The sequence below is a fragment of the Mustela nigripes genome, chromosome 4 (assembly GCF_022355385.1).
Source record: "Mustela nigripes isolate SB6536 chromosome 4, MUSNIG.SB6536, whole genome shotgun sequence".
NCBI classification, from domain to species: domain Eukaryota; kingdom Metazoa; phylum Chordata; class Mammalia; order Carnivora; family Mustelidae; genus Mustela; species Mustela nigripes.
Genome location: NC_081560.1, coordinates 67,707,804 through 67,727,544, shown reverse-complemented (window position 1 = coordinate 67,727,544; position 19,741 = coordinate 67,707,804). Strand labels below are relative to the sequence as shown.

At 40.9% G+C, this 19,741-nt stretch overlaps 1 protein-coding gene across 2 annotated transcripts in view; it reads right to left on the bottom strand.

Moving 5' to 3' along the window:
• The window catches only part of SLC25A13 (solute carrier family 25 member 13), a 180,805-nt gene that overhangs the window by 148,462 nt on the left and 12,602 nt on the right, over window positions 1–19,741 (bottom strand). For both annotated transcript variants that reach the window (XM_059396811.1, XM_059396812.1), the window contains exon 2: window positions 6,139–6,192. In XM_059396811.1, the coding sequence (XP_059252794.1) occupies window positions 6,139–6,192 (54 nt within the window). The remainder of the gene's footprint in view (window positions 1–6,138; window positions 6,193–19,741) is intronic.

Genomic DNA, 19,741 nt, shown 5'->3' with positions numbered 1-19,741 from the left:
TATAATGCCATACTTCTAACCCTTACATAGGACAATTAAAAAAAAATAACAAGTGTTTGCAGAAACAGGTAGCAAATGCAATTCTCATACACTGGTGTCATGAGAGTAAACTGTCAAACCACTTTAGAACACTGTCTGGCAGCATCTCCTCTAACTGAACATGCACAGAACCTCAGACACAGCAATTTCAACTCTAAGGAGGTCTCCAACAGAAACGTGTGCCATTACAATGGCATTATAATGTCCATAGCAGCATTAGCTTCAATAGCTAAAAGATGGAAAATAACTCAAACAACAACCAACAAAAGGATGTACAGATGAACTGTGTACTGTGGTACAATCACACTACGGAATACAACACGGCCATGAGAATAGGAGAACGCCAACCACATGCAACAACAGGAATGAATTTTAACAACCAAAGCAAGAGTGAGGGGCGCCTGGGTGGCTCAGTGGGTTAAAGCCTCTGCCTTTGGCTCAGGACATGGTCTCAGGGTTCCTGGGTTTGATCCCCATGTTGGGCTATCTGCTCAGCAGGGAGCCTGCTTCCCCCTTCTCTCTCTGCCTGCCTCTCTGCCTGCTTGTGATCTCTGTGTCAAATAAATAAAATCTTTCCTAATAAATAAATAAATAAATAAAGCAAGAATGAAAGAAATGAGACACAAGAAAATATAGTGTTTTTTCCATTTTTAAGAAGCTGAAAACCAGACAACTGGTTCCCCTCAGAAGAGGTGGATCCTGACTAGACGGGGCATCAGATGGCTTCTGGGGGGGCTCGTTATATGGGTGTGAGCTCACTTTGGGAACATTAATGGAGCTGTATGTACATTTATGATTTGGGCACTTGATTTATACCTCAGCATTTTACATTTTTTAAAAAATCAAGATATTTTCTGCCCCAGTTTTTAGAGGTGATAATGAAATAATTTTATAAATATAAGAACATATTAATCTGAACATGGAAAACAGTTTTCTTCAGATTGCAAAACCAGAGCATTACCAAGGCTGGGTGGTCTGCCTTGTGATTACAGTAAAAATGTCAAAGGTTGTTCCTTCAACTGACGGACAGACAGATCATAGTAAGAATGTACTGACAATGGGGCCCCAGGGCGCACAGGGGTCCCCGTCAAGGGAGTGGACCACATAGCTCTCACTACCTTTAAAATGGTATTTAATCCTTTTTGGGGACTAGATTTTACAAGTGACCTGAAGCCTCTCTCTCTCCCTTACAAATTTTTGTAAGTTTTAATATGATTAAACATATGCAGGCTATATGCAAAAATGCAGGTCCAAGAGTATTCAGTACAGTGTTGTTATACTAGCAAAGCAGAAAACACAACTAAGCATCCAAAAATATGAAGTGGCTAGATAAATTATGGTAAAAAGAGCCATACACAGGGATAGCTCACGACAATAAAAATACTGTAGAAATACATTCAATTATAGGAAAAAAGTTTTCCTAACGTATTAGGTAAAGGGAAAAGCTGGATAAAAAAGTATTTTTTCTCCTGTTAAGGAAAAAAAGGTTTTATATACATACACAGAGATACGGACAGAGAGAGGTATATAAAATATAATTTTACATATTTATACATAGATATAGATATGGATTTTAGCTATACAGCAGAATCACATATTAATTTTCTTTATATACTTTTGCTTTTTAAATTTTTGCCAATATGAGGCATTTTCTCATCTTAAGTTTTCAATAAATTAACTGTTTTTCCAATTTTGTTAACTAATTTCTAAATACGTATGTTTTGCTGACAAAGAACAATTATAAAAAATCCAAGTGTAATTCACTATGTATCATTACAAACTGTCATAAGGCCTATTCCCCTTGTCTAGTCCCTTTAACCCAGTTTTGTCATCTCCCACAACGTACACTACAGGCATTCAGCTACTTCCACCTGTAAACAGTACATACCACCCTCTTTGCTCTCCCTTGAGCGAACACTGTCCTTCTCAATTTTCCCCTTCTCTTTACTGGCACCTCCCTAACCCAAGCTCTGTCCAGGGGTTGTATTTACCTCTGCACCCTCTCGTACATTGTACAAGATCATGTCCATCAAGCAGTCCTTCAAAATGTCTTAACCTCCCCCATTCTCCATCCCCCTGCTGCTATCATAACCCTAACAAGTCTTCAGGGCCCTGCACCGGGATTACCCGCCAAGGCTGCCTAACTCATGACCCTGCTGCCAAATCTCGACCCACCCTGCCAGTGTCACTGGATGAACCCAGTGGCTTCCTCTTGTTCAGCAGGCGTGCCAAACTCCCAATTACCTTGCTAATTTTGTCACCCACACCCTGTAAGGCTTGGCAGACTCCCTGGCACAGAGCTGAATTTAAATCAACAAGTTGAAAGAGCAAGAATCCTTCAACGCGGAGAGGCTGTGTGCTCGCAAACCCATCTCCCGGCCTTCCCTCGAATGTGGCCCTCTCTCCTGGAACTCCCCAGCTGCCCTCCTCCTGACTCCAGTACCGACTCGCCCTGCGACTCTCCCAGGTCCCTCTCCAGGGAGCCTTCTCCTCACCACAGAGGCCACTCCAGCCTCTCGGTTTCCTGTGTGCCACAAAACAGAACTGACCATACCTGGACCTCAACTTCCATATTCGCTCACCGCACTGGCACTTACGTGAACCTAGATTCTTTTTCACCCGCTGCCTACCTGTAAATGTGGTCTCCCGTGTAAAAAGCTGAACTCCTTGAAGACTTGGTTGCTGCTTATACCTCTTCTATACACCCTACTCACCTTGAAGTTTCACGGTTTTTTATTTAAACTGGGAGTACTCAGTACACCTGCTCCAAAACGCATGTCAACACTTAGATTAGAAATGAAACTGACCACACCTGGACTTCAACTTCCACATGCAGACAAAATGTTAGCCACCACCTGTCACCCGAAGAGGCTGCATAACCAACTCAACCCCTCAGGCTAGGAATGCTAGCCATCGAGTGCCCCCTGCCCACCACCCAACTGTGCTGCCCAAGAGCCTGTGCTCCAGGTCACCCCCCGCCTGGCATTCTTACAGCCCTCTGTTCCACACCTGCTGCTGCCTCTGCCCGGAATGGTCCTCCTCTGCCCTCTGCCCATAGCCCCCCTCTACCATCTCCAGCTGGTAAGTACCTACTCACTCTCAAGCCCAGCTCCAACACCACCACCTCTCTATAATTGCAATGACCTCGGCTAGATCTAATTAGCCCCACATCATCTTCCTACTAATTAACACCACATAATGCTTATCAACCATATCATGGCTTTTTTTTGTTTGTTTACACTTACACACAGTGAACTAGTAAAAAGCAGGATCCATGATTTATGCATCTTTATAGCCCAACACTTAATGCTACACTTCACATACAGTAAGCAACCCCTCCCCACAAAAAAAGAAGAAAGTGTAACCCTTCTCAAGGGCCCATCTCCATCCTCCAGGACCCCTCTTTCCTCCTCTCTGCCAGTTCCACTGGCTCTCTCGGACCTCCACAGTTGCCATCTCCCCTGCTATCAGCTCATCTGGTCCAAAGGTCCACCTCCCCTGAGCTACAGAAGAATCCCCTAACTAGCGTGACAGTCAGAAGGCTGGTTTATTTATCAGGAAGAAAAGTCAGGAGAAAGTCACAGAAAATCAGCAAAGTAGCCCAGTTTGCAGAGAGCTTACTGCTGATCCCCCCACTTAACGGGAAAGCCTGGCCACAGCGGAGCAGTGTCTGGCAGAGTCCCCAACCCTCACCCCAATTCTCCTCATCCCTTTTCTCCTCCCACCACAACACCATCTGTGGCAGACGGTAAACAAGAGATCCCCCACATGCTGAGCCAAGGTGGATTTGTGTTGGTACGACCCTGCCCAGGCCTGATGAGATCACCCAAACCTCTGCCAGAGCCACAATCCCTTCCAGAAACTGCTGATCACTCTTTTCTTCATGGACAGTCTCCCCCCCACCCCCGCCTTCCTGGCCCCATCGTTCCCTTGGACTCTAAGTCACACTCTCACTCAAAAGCCACGTCGTCTTAGCCACCCCAAGAGCCGACGGCATTTCCCCACGTGCTGCCAAAGATCCCGCCCCAGCTTTCAGGCTCACTGACACAGAAACACCACAGGGGGCTCTCCAGAACTGTGACCAATCTGATCTGTCTCCAGCAGGGACTCGCCTCCTATTAACGGGAGTAGATGGAAAAGACAGGCTCTCCAAAGTGGGATCTTAACCTAACCTAGCTGCCATGCAGCCTCAAAAGGTGGGCACAGCTTTTACCCAGGTGGAATCTTTCTACTGGATCACGCCAAAAGACCAAGAGGTGTCCAAGACGTACCATCTACTAAGATCTTCAAACTTGTTCCCATTTCCTGTCAGAAGGAAGCCCACAATTACTGCTGGTTTAGAAAACAGAAGTAATAGCGAGGTCCTGAGTTCGAAGAATGATTATGACGTTGCCAGCTGAGGTTAATGAGCTTTTACCCATTTCTCTAGGGTCTCTGGCAACCCACTGCAAGTGGTCTCCTAGAATTTTAAGTTTTATACTATAAATCTTAAATATACACAATAAAATAAAAATGTCCACGGTTCCCACATACACACCTCATCCCAATCACGATGGGCCCCAAATGCAGAGTAATAGATACTAGTCCAGGTAAGAAACAAAGCATTTCTGCTTTCTGGATTTGCATGACCTACAATCCTTTTCCACCTTCAAATCTGTATACTGTGTTGTCCTTCCAGGTTAAAACCAAATTTATAAAGAATTCTGCTTTCTTATACAGAATCCAAACCTCCTTACATATCATCCCTTCCCCCCACATTTTTAACCATCTCCTTTTGAAGCCTGTCTCTCGTGTTGAATTATTTAATTTCAAATACTTACTGGTCAGTTATCAATGCGTATCAGGCGCTAGACACTTTCTCCCAAGTTTTTTCACTCAATCTTTACAAATTTTTATAACTCACAAGATGTTCATACATGAACAAAGTAGAAAGAACAGGGTAAGAAACTCAATGTTCCCTTTACCAATGTCAAGTATTACCACCACACGGACAAGGCATTTTCCCTCCCCCACCAAAACTGGGGTGTTTAAAAGCCAACCTAAGACATAATCTTATCTATAAACACTTCACTCTCTAACAGAAAAAGACTCTTTATAGCTCCTATCACAATATCATCATTCAGGGAAAAAAAAAATCAGTAACAATTCCTTGATATCAGTTAATCCTGTCGGTATTCAAATTCTCTGATTTCTCAGTATTTTTTAATCGTACCACACTTTCATGAGGAAAGAGATGCTCACAGAATTAGTGACTTTCAGGGCCATGTATTTGGTACACAGCAGCATGCGAAGTGTTTCATTTGAAGCCTTGGTCCTCAAGAATACAGCACAGCTGCTTTTCCATCATGTTTAGAAAAGGCCCACATATACACCTTTTGAATGATCTTTACAAAGGTGGCCTTTCCTTTTTTGAGTAGTTTAATCAAGGTAAAATAACATTACGTGATTCAAGCTTTGGGACCTGGGGTAGACTTCTATTTGAGTATCTATCATTCATTCACTGCCCAAGGTCACCAAGTAGGGTAAATATAAGAAACTAAGGAAATATACGGTATCTGTCATGAACTGGTATGTATTGTTACTCATACTGGGCTTCCACCATGAACCACAGTTGCAATAAAACCATGATAATGATGATGATGATGGTAACAACGATGGCCAATGAGAGGCAAAGACAGCCCTCTCTGGATGGATCAAGATTATGGAAGTGTTAACAAAGAACTTTCAGCCTCCTAGGAGAAAAACCACAATCATCACAACACATAGGAGAGTCCTGGAAGGGTCAATGAGTTTTAAGACTAAATCCCCCAAAAACCCCCTTCCAGTATCTGACACCAAGTGAGAGACAAGAAATTAAAATGTAAACCATACTGTCCTCACAGTCACCTGCAAGCTGCTGACACATTTCAAAAAACAGATAGAACTGAAATGAATCTCTTTCATAAGTCTTAAGTAAAGATCCTTTACTTAGGTATCTTTTATATATATATATGTATATATATATATAAAACAATGAAATAAAGAGCTGTTTGAAAATAATCTTTAAAAGTTCAAGAACACAAATCAAACAAGAAACAAGAAACATTCCTTTATACTGACCTTCAAAAATATTGTTCTAAGCTCAGCTGGATCTGCTCTCTTGGTTAAAACCACCTATAAATAAACATAAAAATGTTTATATTATTAGAACAAAGCTGAGAAATCAAGCTAGCAGACTGAAAGAAAATAAACTCCAGGTTAGAAATTAGTAGATGTCATTTTTGTACTTAAAGCACCAAATTTCCCCATTGCATAAACTACTCCCTGGATTTTAAATCAGACTCCTTATGTGGCTTCTAGAATGGTAACAGTCTGTGCAAGAAACCAGTAAAGCTCTTAATATGTGGTACTTAATGTATATCATTTTTTTTTCCCCAAAAAGTAGGAAAAAAGAAAACTGGAGACAGATCTGTGACCACCTGGCATTTTAAACTACACACCAGAGTGATCCATACCTTTCCACAGAGGAATATTAAATATTAAAGTACAACTTGTTTGTTAACTATGCAAGAGAACACAGTTAAGACGTTGGTGAACAAGGCAAATTAACAAACAAGGGAATTACTTCTCACAGTTCTGCCAGGAACACGCATGAATACCTAGCTATCTGGGCATGCCAAGCAAGGTCTCCTTCCCTCCCCAACTTTTAATTTAAGAAGTCAAAGTCTCCAAAGGTATGACTATTATTCTCCACATTCTAGAAATACAAGGGGCTATGGTTACCTTTTGAGAACAAAATTTGACAGATTAGCTCAGAATAGGTGTTGTGCTTAATTCCCCAGCCCACAAAGTCCAAAAACATCAGTGGAGAAAAAGCAAGACAAACTTGAATATGGCTACCCCAGTCCAACACAAAAGAGTCCTTATGTGGAACCAAACAGTGGGCTTATTCAGTGTCCCATCACCCAATCCTGCTGGCAATAACCGTCATGGGACTGAAGTCTCACCAAGCACAGCGTCACCCCATGATACAGCCAAGGAGGGGTTCCTGGAACCACCCTAATACCAGAGCCATGTCGCTATCCACAGGGAGATTTATGCAAATTGTTCTAAATCCCTTCTGTTTGTTTGCAGAGGCTCTTCTGAGATCTTTGGACAATGGGTTCTCTGTCTCTAAATGTGTAACTGCCGAGCTTTTTGGCCTGCCACTGTGAGGAATAATTTTATTAACTAATCACTGGAATGGGAAAGGTAGTTTTTCTAAAACGAGTTGGCTACTCACCTTGTTTCCCAAAGCAAGACTGATAACTCCTTTAATTTCAACTGAGCACTTGTAACCACCAATGCATTTTTTTGTCCGTAAGATTTGGAAATCTTTTTAAAATTCTAAATTAGTATTCTTTGCTATTCAATTAAGGAGGAAAAAACAGAATGCTAACCAACCTAAGACTGATGATAGTGCCAATCTACACATTTCCAGAGAAGATTCCTTCCTTTCGGGTTTATATTCTGAGAAAGGTAGGATAGGCCAAACACTACTGAAGAAGATGAGACAGCATAAAAACGCCTCCATCCTCTTAAGGGTGGACAAAGTCCCTCCAAGTTCCGTATCTTGAAACAGTCCATATGTGACATTTTTAAAAAATATTTTATTTTACTGAGACAGAGACAGAAAGAGCGCAAGCAGAAGAGGGAGAGGGAGAGAAGAAGCAGTCTCCCCCCTGAGCAAGGAGCCCAAAGTGGGACTTGATCCCAGGACCCACAGATCACGACCTGAGCCAAAAGCAGATGCTTAACATTCTGAGCCACCCAGGTGCCCCCATATGTGACATTTTTTAAAAGGCATATGGTTACCATAGGCACTTAGCTGGGTTTCCTTTTAAAAACAAAGGTTAGGTTTCCACCAAGTGAACTATTCTTGCTCCATTTGAATACCACATCCTTCAAAATCTAATTACTTCACTATTCCATGCACTTCATCAAGCATTCCCGGGCCAATGCTATTTTAGAGTGAACTTCCCCTGCCCTAAATTCCCACAGCATTCTTCCATTGCTAACCCCCAAATGCACATCAGTATCCCCCAGCAGGACTGCACCTCCCTAAGAAACAAGGCTTTCACTCCGCGACTCTGGATCTAAGGGGCACAGGGGAACACAACCCATAGAGGGAGAAAACAACAAAGATGAGAGCAGAGATCAATGAAACAGAGACTAAAACGACAATAGGAAACATCAACGTAACACAGCTGGTTCTTTGAAAAATGAACAAAACTGACAAACCTTTAACCAGATTCACCAAGCATAAAAGACAGATGGCACAAATAAAATCGAAAATGAAAGAGGAGACATCAACAACTGGTACCACCGAAATACGAAAGATAAAAGACCACTATAACAATTATATTAACAAATGGGATGACCTAGAAGAAATGAGTAAATGCCTAGAAACACACAACTTCCCAAGACTGAATCATAATGAAATATAAAAATCTGAAGACACCAATTACTAGTAAGGAGATTTAATCAATAATTTAAAACCTCCCAAAACACAAGTCTAGGACCAGACAGCTCCACTAACAAACTCTATCAACTATTCAAAGAATTAATACCAATCCTTCTCCAACTCTTGCAAAATATAGAAGAGGAAGAAACTCTTCCAAACTCATGAGTCCAGCATAGCCTGATACCAAAACCAGAAAAGGATGCCGCAAGAAAAAAAAAAAAATTACAGGCTAGTATCCCTGATGAACATATGTGCAAAAATCCTCAACAAATACTTGCAAACCAAATTCAACAATATATTATTAAAAGGATCATACACCATGAACAAGTGAAACTTCTCCAAAGAAGACATACAGATGGCCAACAGATACATGAAAAGATGCTCAGTATCACTCATCATCAGGAAAATGAGAATCAAAACCACAATGAGATGTTACCTTACACCTGTTAGACTAATTATAAGAAAAAAAAAAAGACAAGAAAATAGTAAGTGTTGGCAAGAATGTAGAGAAAAGGTAACTGTACACTGCTGGTAAGAATGGTAATTAGCGCAACCATTACAGAAAACATTACGTAGGTTCCTCAAAAAATTTAAAAAATGGAACTATTCTACTTAGAGAGTATTTATCTGAAGAAAATGAAAACACTAACTTGAAAAGATATATATGCACCCTCATGTTCACTGAAGCTTTATTTACAATAGCCAAGACAAAGCAACAACCTAAAGTGTCCACTGATGGATGAATGGACAAAGAAATTGTGAAATAGATAGATACATATAAATAAATAAATAAATAAATGATGGATTATCATTCAGGCATAAGAAAGAATGAAATCTTGCCATTTGCAACATGGATGGACCTCAAGAGCATATGCTAAGTGAAATAAATCAGAGAAAAACAAGTACTGTATGATCTTATATATGGAATCTATATATCTATACAAAAACAGATACAGAGGGAAAAAAATAGATACAGAGAACAGACTGGTGGTTGCTAGAGACAGGGGAGTGGGGTGGGAGAAATGGGTGAAGGGTATATAAATTTATTAAAAATTTTGTTTAGGGACGTCTGAGTGGCTCAGTGGGCTAAGCCTCTGCCTTTGGCTCAGGTCATGATCCCGGGGTCCTGAGATCAATCCCCGCATCAGGCTCTCTACTCAGTGGGGAGCCTGCTTCCTCCTCTCTCTCTGCCTGTCTCTGCCTACTTGTGATCTCTGTCTGTCAAATAAGTAAAAAAAATCTTTTTAAAAAAATTTTTGTTTAAAAAGCAGGAGTTATTCATCAATGTATGACCAACATCTAGTATAATGTTTGGCATAAGAGGCATTCAATAAATATTAGCTGAAGTACTGAATTCTATAAATTAATTTTTTAAAAATCCATATAGTTACCCAACAAATCTAAGCCATATCACCTAATGTGTATAGAACATTTTAATATTTTCAATGCATAACTATTACTTCACTGGATCTTCACAGCAAAATCTGAGACCTGCAGACAGCATAATATTGCACCCACTTTATAGAAGGAGAAACCAAGGCTCAAAGAGGGTCAAGTACTTCCCCAAAAGTCAGATCTGGTACCCATTTCTGCTTACATATCTAAGTAACATCTGAGCTGAGATCAGATTCCAAATCTTCCACCTCCTTCTCTATTGGTTTTTCCACTGAGCCACACTGTAGGGAGCTTCAAACTGACCATAACTTACGTTAACCACTAATATAGTACATGCCTAGAAATCAAGATTTTATCCTACAACCACCAGACTGTAGCATCCATCCAGTGCTATAACTAAGAACATGGCTCTAGGGGTGCCTGGGTGGCTCAGATGGGTTGCATGTCATCAGACTCTTGGTTTCAGCTCAGGTTATGATTTCAGCATGCTGGATTGAGCCCTGCTGAGCTCTACATCGAGCTCTGCACTGGGCATGGAGTTGGCTTGGGATTCTCTCTCTCCCTCTCCCTTTGCCCCTCCCTGACTTTCACTAAATAAATAAATAAGTAAATGTTTAAAAATCTTAAAAACAAAACAAAACAACAATAACAAAAAACATGGCTTTAGTATCAGCCCACCTGTAACTGGGATTAGGTGTGACATCTAAACCTACTAGTTGTGTGACCTTGAGCTAGACCTCTGACCTCTCAGTCTCCCTTTCCTCCCCTGTAAAATCAGAAGTCCTGGATGGTTGCAAGAGTTACAGGAGATAATAACATCTAGTGCTTAGCAACAAAAGGACACACAGTTAAAGCCCTCAAATGAAATCCATTATTTGTACTATTTGTGGAAAGGTGTTTATCTTCTGCCATGCTTACTCTTCAAAAAGTCTAAGCGATGAGTAACCTGGCATATAAATTGAGAAGGAAAAAATGAGGAGGAGGGAGGGGAAAGGAACTCATGGATCTTCAAAAACATTCAGCAAACCACCAACCACAGACGCTTTCCTAACTCATCCCTTCTGCTATCTGAGCCTCAACCAATGCTACTTCTTGAAAACAGATCCCAAGTTCCAGATACACCATGGAATTTCCCTGCGGCCTGTGGAAATGTGTGTTATTGGGTCCTGAACATACTAATGAAGCACAAAATAACTATGGTTCAATTGGGGATAAATTCAGAAAACTCTTTTACCGGTCTCTTGGCCTCCCCACTGCTGTGTGGATAGCCAGAATTCCCATTTCTACTTCTACCTCCCATTCCTATCTTGTTGGGTATCATGTGCAGTGAAGGAAGAATACTGAACACAGCTTCTTTTGAGACAACATTAAGTTAGAGCTAGAAGTACCAGTGTTCTGAAGGTGTACTGAGATGGATTCTGCCTGGTGGCAAAAATCAATACCCAGGCAGTTTGGGGAGCTGGAAAAGGGGAACTACAGAAATGCAGCCTCCCTTTTTAAGTCAACTCAAACAGTGGCTCAGCATGCACACTCTGCATCACTTTAACAAGCCTTTAGAAGATTCATCAAACTTCAGATTGTTTCCAGAAGGCTGAATCTCATTGTTGTAAGTTTTTTTTTTCCTTATACTAACAGCATGTAAATATTTACAACTACTGTTCTTCCAAATTAATTGCCCGATTTTATCATCATGCTTCTGAATTTACATTTGTAAGAACAGATTCCACAAAATTTGTATATTAGGAGTTTTAAATAAAGGTACTAGTTTTCCAGCATAGTTAGGAAAATCACCATGAAGGAAAAGAGTTCTTGGCAGATGACTATGAAATATTACCATTTTCTCCTTAAATCAATACAACAGAGCCTCATACTATAGCAGCTAACTTTCACACACAGTCAAGACTCAGTGAAAAGAGGGAGGGTTAAAATTGAAAAAACTATGCTATATATATATATTCCCCACCCCCCAAACCGGGAGAAGTTTACCTTTACTGAACTTTAATATGGAAATTTCAGGTCAATTCAGTGAATATATGTTTCACAGGACAAAATTTCAGGACCACTGAGTATGTAAAATTTTTGACAAGACAAACATTAGATATAATAGCTTGAACAGGTTAACAATAGCATTTGCAAAACAGATGCACTAACTAGGTATATCCTACATATTTAAAAAATAGCCAACAAGAACTTAACTTCAATGACTGTGTTTTTAAAAGGTGGTGCCAGGAAGCATGACAAGGAGAACCAGAAAAATACTTTCAGGACAAATAAATTCATTCTTATTTTAGTATGAGTTAGAACAGCCAAAAGGAGGAGAACCTCAGGAAAGATTTTTCTGCGTGGAGCAATATTTTTTTAAACTGACTTTCTAACACTGGAATCAAGCACAGTTGTAAGCTCATTAACAAATCGCAGTAGTACAGAATTGTGAGTCCAACAGGGCAGTGGGGAAGAACACAAAAACACCTACACAGAATAATGGAAACTAAATTGAAGAAGAAAATGTAAAGAAAAGAAAAGCTCTCTTCTTCCAGTGAAAAGCTGTACGATATCTATCTATTTATATATGCATGATCTCCTCAAATGCATCTTACTCCCAACTCCCGCAAAGAAAAGAAACTAAGCAGATGCTCCAAAAATGTTGATGCAGGAAGAAAGTTTTTCAGATGAGTAGAAATCAAATCTGTACAGTGAAAATACATAGTAGTTCCTTCTAGGCTAGGGGTGCTCAAAGTGTGGGCACTGGACCATCAGCCTCCAATGGGAACTTTTAGAAATGCAAACTGTTACAATGTACCCCATATCTACAAATCAGAAACTCTGGGGGTGGGGCCAGCAATCGACCACTGAACAAGTCCTCCAGGTGATTCTGATGCTATTAAAATTTAAGAACCACAGCTTTAGCTAATGGGGCTGCTATTCTCAGCCCCAACTGTCTATTCAAGTCTCCCGAAGAATTTCTGGGTTTTATCAGGTCCAGGCCTATCAGATTAGACTGCAAAGGTCAATCCAAGCAGAATCTCCGAAATGGGTACCTTCAAAGCTTCAGCAAGAGATTATACTGTGGGGTTCAGCTGAGACCCACTGAGTTAGGCCCTAAAATCCCAATCTCAGCTTTGCTACTCCACCAACTGCACAACACTGCCTTCACTCAGCCCTGTGCCCAACCACCCCCACCCCCCACCCAGAAACCTAAAAGGTCTGAAAGCTAAGACAAGCACAGGCTTACACTGAAAATTCTACTGTCATGAAGTAATTATTTACCTTAGATATGAAATAAAAACCAGAAGAGACAGCTCATCAAAGTGAGCTAGCCTCTGCTGTATGTACAGGCACACATGCAGGGACAAGCAGAAAATGGGAGGTGGAGAAAGAAATCTCTCTGCCTGTCTTCTGAATCTGAGGAAGTGTAGTAGGTGGACCTGAATCCCAGAGGAAAGCTCTACTGGGTGTGGCCCAACAATTTAGAAGCTGGGCCCAACTCTCCTTCCCGTACTGCAGAGACTGGAAGGCTAAAACTACATTTCCCAGACTCCCTTGCAGCTATGTGGCCTAGGTGCTGTCCATCCAATGAAGCTAGGTGAAATGTGGAAGGCAACATTTTGTAAAGCAAAAACTGGGAAGGTGGGGGCCATGCTTCTGCTGCTTCTGCCAGCAAGTATCATTGCTAGAAGTACTGGATTTTCCCATGCCAACCTCCTGCCCATGTCAGTGGCAGTACAGATCTGAACACCCCCTTCCGGCAAGCCATTTCATGACTATACAAGAGATTGCTGCTCCCTTGGTGGCCTGGTCTGCCGTGAGGGCCTAGGAGGCACTCCTGGAAGCTCAACCTGAAGTCTGTTTCTTCACCTTCCCAACAAATTCTGTAAGCCATTTAATACCCTGTATTAAATCTCCCTCTGCTTAAATCAGCTAGAGTAGATTCTGTTCTTTGCAAGTGAACCTTGACTGATACAATCAGTAACTTTGAAAGAAAGTTTGGAATTCCCCAAAACCACAGCTAGCATTAACTCAAAAAGAAAGAATAAGGTGTCTTATCAAACTGAAGAAAAATCATTTTTTTACCGAATTCACTAAGTCACTCATTCCTCATCCTACAGTTTTCCTTAGTTCTAACAAATGAAGAGCAGTGATTATAAAAAGCTACTGAAACATGCATTAGTATAGAGACAAGATGCGTTGTTAAGCATGCTTCAAACCACAGCCTTTCTGTGTAATCAACCCTCAAAAGTTCACATCACTCAACACCTGACTTATAAGGCACCAGATACCACAAACGTTAACCCACCAGGTAATTACACAAACGGGTCATGTCAGGGGTGCTGCAGATGTTTATCAGAAGGATTCAGTAGCTTGTGGAGTGTGCTGGATTTAACTCTGCACTGTTGTAGACAAACTTTAAACAAGGATAAAGCCACCACCGTTACAATTCCGTATTAAGAAGCAGAATATAACAGTTAAGAAATGAATGGTGGTGTTTTAGCTGTGGGTTCTGTGATGCTAAAATAACTTTAAACACACTAATTTTAGATTTTATTATTGTTATTAAGCTAAAGCTAACATTCCAGTAAATGTTCCCAAGAGTAAAAACCTGACAAGAGACAATATGAGTCTTTTCTAAAATAGACATTTTTCTGTTTATATTTTCAACTCCTCATGGAGACAGAAGGTATTTGCCCACCCTGACAAAAGCAAACATCACCAGGTTCAGAGTAAAGATCTGGGTCCCAGTGTATTACTAACCCGGGGAACCCGGACAATCAGGTAATATCTCCAAGTTAGTTTCCTCATCTATAAAATGGGCAAAGTAACAAAACCTGCGTATCTATTTCAGAAAGTTATTTTAAGGACCAACTAGGACCTCTGTGGAAACCTGTGTTGGTGCAGGAAAACCTGACCTATGAAAGACAAACTGCTGGAGGCTCAGTGTGGACCAGACAGAGATTTGAAAACTCTAGAAAGTCCGAGCCATAGGAGGGTCTCCACATTTTTGTGAGTTTCACCTCTGGGAACTCCACCTGGTTCTCACAGTGAAAGTGGGAGAAAAATCATTTGCACATCCCACACAAGGACAGGAAAAGGAACCATTCCGAAATGCCATCCGAGTATTCCGTTCTTTTTAACAAGATCTGTCCTCAGGTGAAATTACTTATTAACAGTCTAACCTGCTGGGGTATTATCAAAGCCTACCTTACTACTGGCATGATAAATACCCTATCCCAGCCACTGCTAGCCATTCTCTCCCACCTCAGGGAAGGCGGAAAAACTGAGACATCCTTATGAAGTAAGCTGCCTGGAGCCAGAGACTCTCCAATGGGTGGAGACCTAATCACAGGCCTGCAGGACACTTCCTCCCCCTCTACACCCCACCACCACACTACCAAAGGCAAATTTGCTGCAGTTCCTTTTGTCCATCCAGTACATCATGTCTGGCTACCAAGAAAAAATTACAAAGCATAGCAAATGGCAAAACAAACACACACACAATCTGAAGAAACAGAGTAGCATCAAAACCAGCCTCAAATATGGGAAGAATGTTGAAATGATCAAACAGGAATTTAAAACGACTACAATTAATATGCTAAGGGCTCTAATGGATAAAGTAGACAGCATACAACAATGAATCAGCAATGTAAGTAGAAAAATGGAAATTCTAAGGAAGAACCAAAAGAAACAGCAGAGATCAAAAACACTTTAAGGATAATGAAGAATGCTTTTCATGGGCTTATTAGTATACTGGACATGACTAAGAGGAGAATCTCTGAGTTTGAGGATATCTCAACAGAAATCTCCAAAACTGAAAAGCAGAGAGAAAAAAGATGGGGGGTGGGGGTAGAATAGGGGAAACAGAATATCCAAGAACTGCAGTACAGCTACAAAAAATGTAACATAGATGTAAAACAAATACCAGAAGGAGAAGAAAAAAGGAACAGCAGGAATTACTTGAAATAATAATGATTGAGAACTTCCCTCCAATGTCAGACATGAAACCACAAATCCATGAAGATAGAAAAAACCAAGCAAGATAATCAAAATCACTTTAAATATTAATGATCTAAATATACCAATTAATTAAAAGACAGAGCTAGCTTGTCAGATGCATCAAAAAATAAGAACCAACTATATGCTACCTACGAAGAAACAAACAAAAAAAAAAAACCCTGTAAATATAAAAATACTGATATATTAAAAGTAAATGAAGAGAGGGGCAGGCACCTGGTTGGCTCAGTTAAGTGCCTGATTCTTGATTTCGGCTTAGATCATGATCTCATGATTCGACAGACTGAATCCTGTGTTGAGACCCACAGTGGGCTCCTCACTCAGTGGAGAGTCTGCTTGAGATCCTCTCCCTCTGCCCTCCCTCCTACTCACTCCTGCCCTCTCTAAAATAAACAAATCTTTAAAAAACAAAAAAGTAAATGAACAAGGAAAGATACTGTCACCTACACACTAATCAAAAGAAAGCAAAAGTAGCTATATTAATTTCAGTCAGAGCCCATTTTGAAGCAAGGAAAGTTACCAGGGATAAAGAGGGACATTAGAGAATGACAGAAGGGTCAATCCTCCAAGAGGATATTAACGATCTCCCGTGGAACAGAACAGAAAACCTAGAAATAGACCTACATAAATAGAGCCAACTGATCTTTCACAAGAGGGCAAAGACAGCCTCTTCAACCATGGTGCTGGAACAATTAGATAACAACAGGAAAAAAAAAAAAAAGACTCTACACACAGACCTAAACCCTTCACAAAAATTAACTCAAAATGGATCAGAGACCTAAATGTAAACTTCCCAGAAGATCATAAAGGAGCAAACTCAGATGGCCTTGGGTTAGGCATGGACTTTTTAGATGTAGCACCCATGGCATGTCCCACAAAAGAAAGAACTGAGAAGCTGAACTTGACTAAAATAGAAATTTCTGCTCTGCGAAAGACAATGTCAAGAAAATGAAGAGAGAAGCAAAAGACTGGGATCAAGTATTTGCAAAAGAGGAGCCAATTAAGAACTACTATCAAAAATATACAAAGAACTCTTAAAACTCTACAGTAAGAAAAAAAAAAAATACAAAAATGGGCGAAAGACCTTCACAAAAATCTCCAAGGAGGATGATAGATAGGAAGTAAATATAAGAAGTTGCTCCACATCATCTGCCAACAGGGAAATACAAATTAAAACAAGATATCAATGCATGCCTATCTAAATGGCCCAAATGCAGAATCCTGACAACACTAAGGCTGGTGAGGATGAGCAGCAACAGAAACTCTTCACGGATTACTGATGCGAATGCAAAATGCTATGGTCATTCTGGAAGAAAGAATGGCAGTTTCCTACAAAATTACCATAGTCTTACCATATGACTCACAAATTGAAAATGTATATCCACACAAAAACTTACTCATGGATGTTTAAAGCAGCTGTATTCCTAATTATTGAAAACTGGAAGCAACCAAAGTGTATTTCAGTGAATGGTTAATTAAACCATGGACATCCAGATATTGGAGTATTATTCAGCATAAAAAAAAAAAAAGAGCCATGAAGTGATGAAGAGTCATGAAGGAAACTTAAATGCAGATTACTGAGTGAAAGAAGCTAATCTGAAAAGACTACATACTGTAGGACTGTAACTACATGACACTGGTTAAAAAAAGGCAAAAGTGTGGTGATAATAAGTAAGATCAGTGGTTGCTAGAGGTGAGGGAGTAGGGAAGGAGAACAGGCAGAATATAGAGGATTTTTAGAGCAGTGAAAATACCAATTATGATACTATTATGGTGGATACATGCCATTATACAATTTGTCCAAACCCACAGAATGTACACCACCAGAAGTGAATCCGAATGCAAACCAGGGACTTTGGTGATAACGATATGTCAATGTAGGTTCATCACCTGTACCGCATGTACCATTCTGAAGGAAAATAATGGGGAGATTGTGCACTCTTAGGAACAAGTGGTATATAAGAAACCTCTGAACCTTCCTTTCAATTTTGCTGTGAACCTAAAACTATTCAAAACTATTAAGTCTAGGGGCGCCTGGGTGGCTCAGTGGGTTAAGCCTCTGCCTTGAGCTCAGGTCATGATCTCAGGCTCCGGAGATTGAGCCCTGCAACGGACTCTCAGCTCAGCAGGGAGCCTGCTTCCCCCTCTCTCTGCCTGCCTCTCTGCCTACTTGTGATCTCTCTCTCTGTCAAATAAACAAATAAAATCTTAAAAAAAAAAAAAAAAATTAAGTCTACTGGGGGAAAAAAAATCATGAGTAGCCAGAACAATCGGAAACTTAATTAAGGGCGCCTGGGAGGCTCAGTTGGTTAAGCATCTGCCTTTGGCTCAGGTCATGATCCCAGGGTCCTAGGATCAAGTCTTATATCAGGCTCCCTGCTCAGCGGGGAGTCTGCTTCTCCCTCTGCCTCTCCCCTAGCTTGTGCTCTCCCCCTTTCTAAAAAAGATTAACTTAATTAGGTAGTGTAACTAGGGACACACCTGTTTAATCCCCCTTTATTTTCAAAGAACACTTGAAGCAGGTTTGACTCTCTTTCTTTACAGATGAGAAAACTGCAGGTCAAACAGATTGATCTACCCCAAACCCCAAGTCTATTCCACAGGACCATAACCCGGGCAGTCAGGTTACCTCAGAGCAGGCTTTCTCAATCTTGGCCCTACTGACATTTTGGATGTCCCGGCATTCTTACAGGGGGCTGTCTGATGCACTGTAGGATGTTTAGCAACATCTCTGGCCACTCCTCCTCCCCAATGTGACCACCAAAAATGTACCCAGACATTACCAAATATGCCCTGGGGCAGATTTACTGCACCCTGAGTCAGAACCACTGTGTAGATGGTGCTGCCCGTTCTCACAACGCCATCGCCTCGGGAAAGCCTTCCCTGCACCAGGCCCAGCGCCAGGCACTGAGGACACAATGCCAAATAAGCCAGAGACCCTGCCTCACAACGGGAATGCCAGCCTGATCCATCAGTGGAGATACGTGCTTCTGCAAATTAGAGTGGTGGCAGAACTAACACTGTAATTCTGTTGGTGTTGGGGGGTTGTAGAGGTAAAGTCTCTGGAGCTGGACTATTCATTATTGGTGACAGCAATTAACAGTAACCAGGTAACTTTTACCGGGTCCTTTAGTCTATGCTAGGCACGGTGCTTAAAGCCTTTATATCTGACCTCATTAGAACATCTCTGAAACTATTTAAGGTAAAGAGTCATTACTATCACCATTTTTCAGATGAGGAAACTGAGGCTATAAGACTCTTAGTCATCACAAGTGAGTAGGTAAATTACAGAGCCAAAAATGACCCTAGAGCCCAGGATGTTTTGACACTAATTATAATACCTGGAGGACGTGCTGAGAATATGGCAAGCAGGGATGGGGACTTCAAGCTGTCCTTATGGAAGGGTATCACCGGACAACACCAGAGCTGAAACTAACAGTCTTTTTAATTTGGCATTACGATGTCTAAGTGCCCACAGTCAGCAGAAAGCAGACCTGCCGAATGGAGAATATTATTCTCCTGTATTACAGGTTGAACTTGGTCTTCATTTTTTTTTAAAGCATCAAGGTTACAGTATAATTAGGAACCAGCTGCAATTGTAATTACAGCTCCCAATATAATTTGTTACATATTAGCAAGTGTCAAATTACTACTGCTCCTTAAATGAATAAAAACTGATTGTGCTGTTCGGAAGACTGGGATGTATGTTCCTGATGGGGAACAAAGGACTATAAAAAGTATATGACATATTTATAAAGTGCTGAAAGGTTCTACTTAAGAGATCACAAGTTGCTGGAGCCCAAATAATGCCACCGAAAG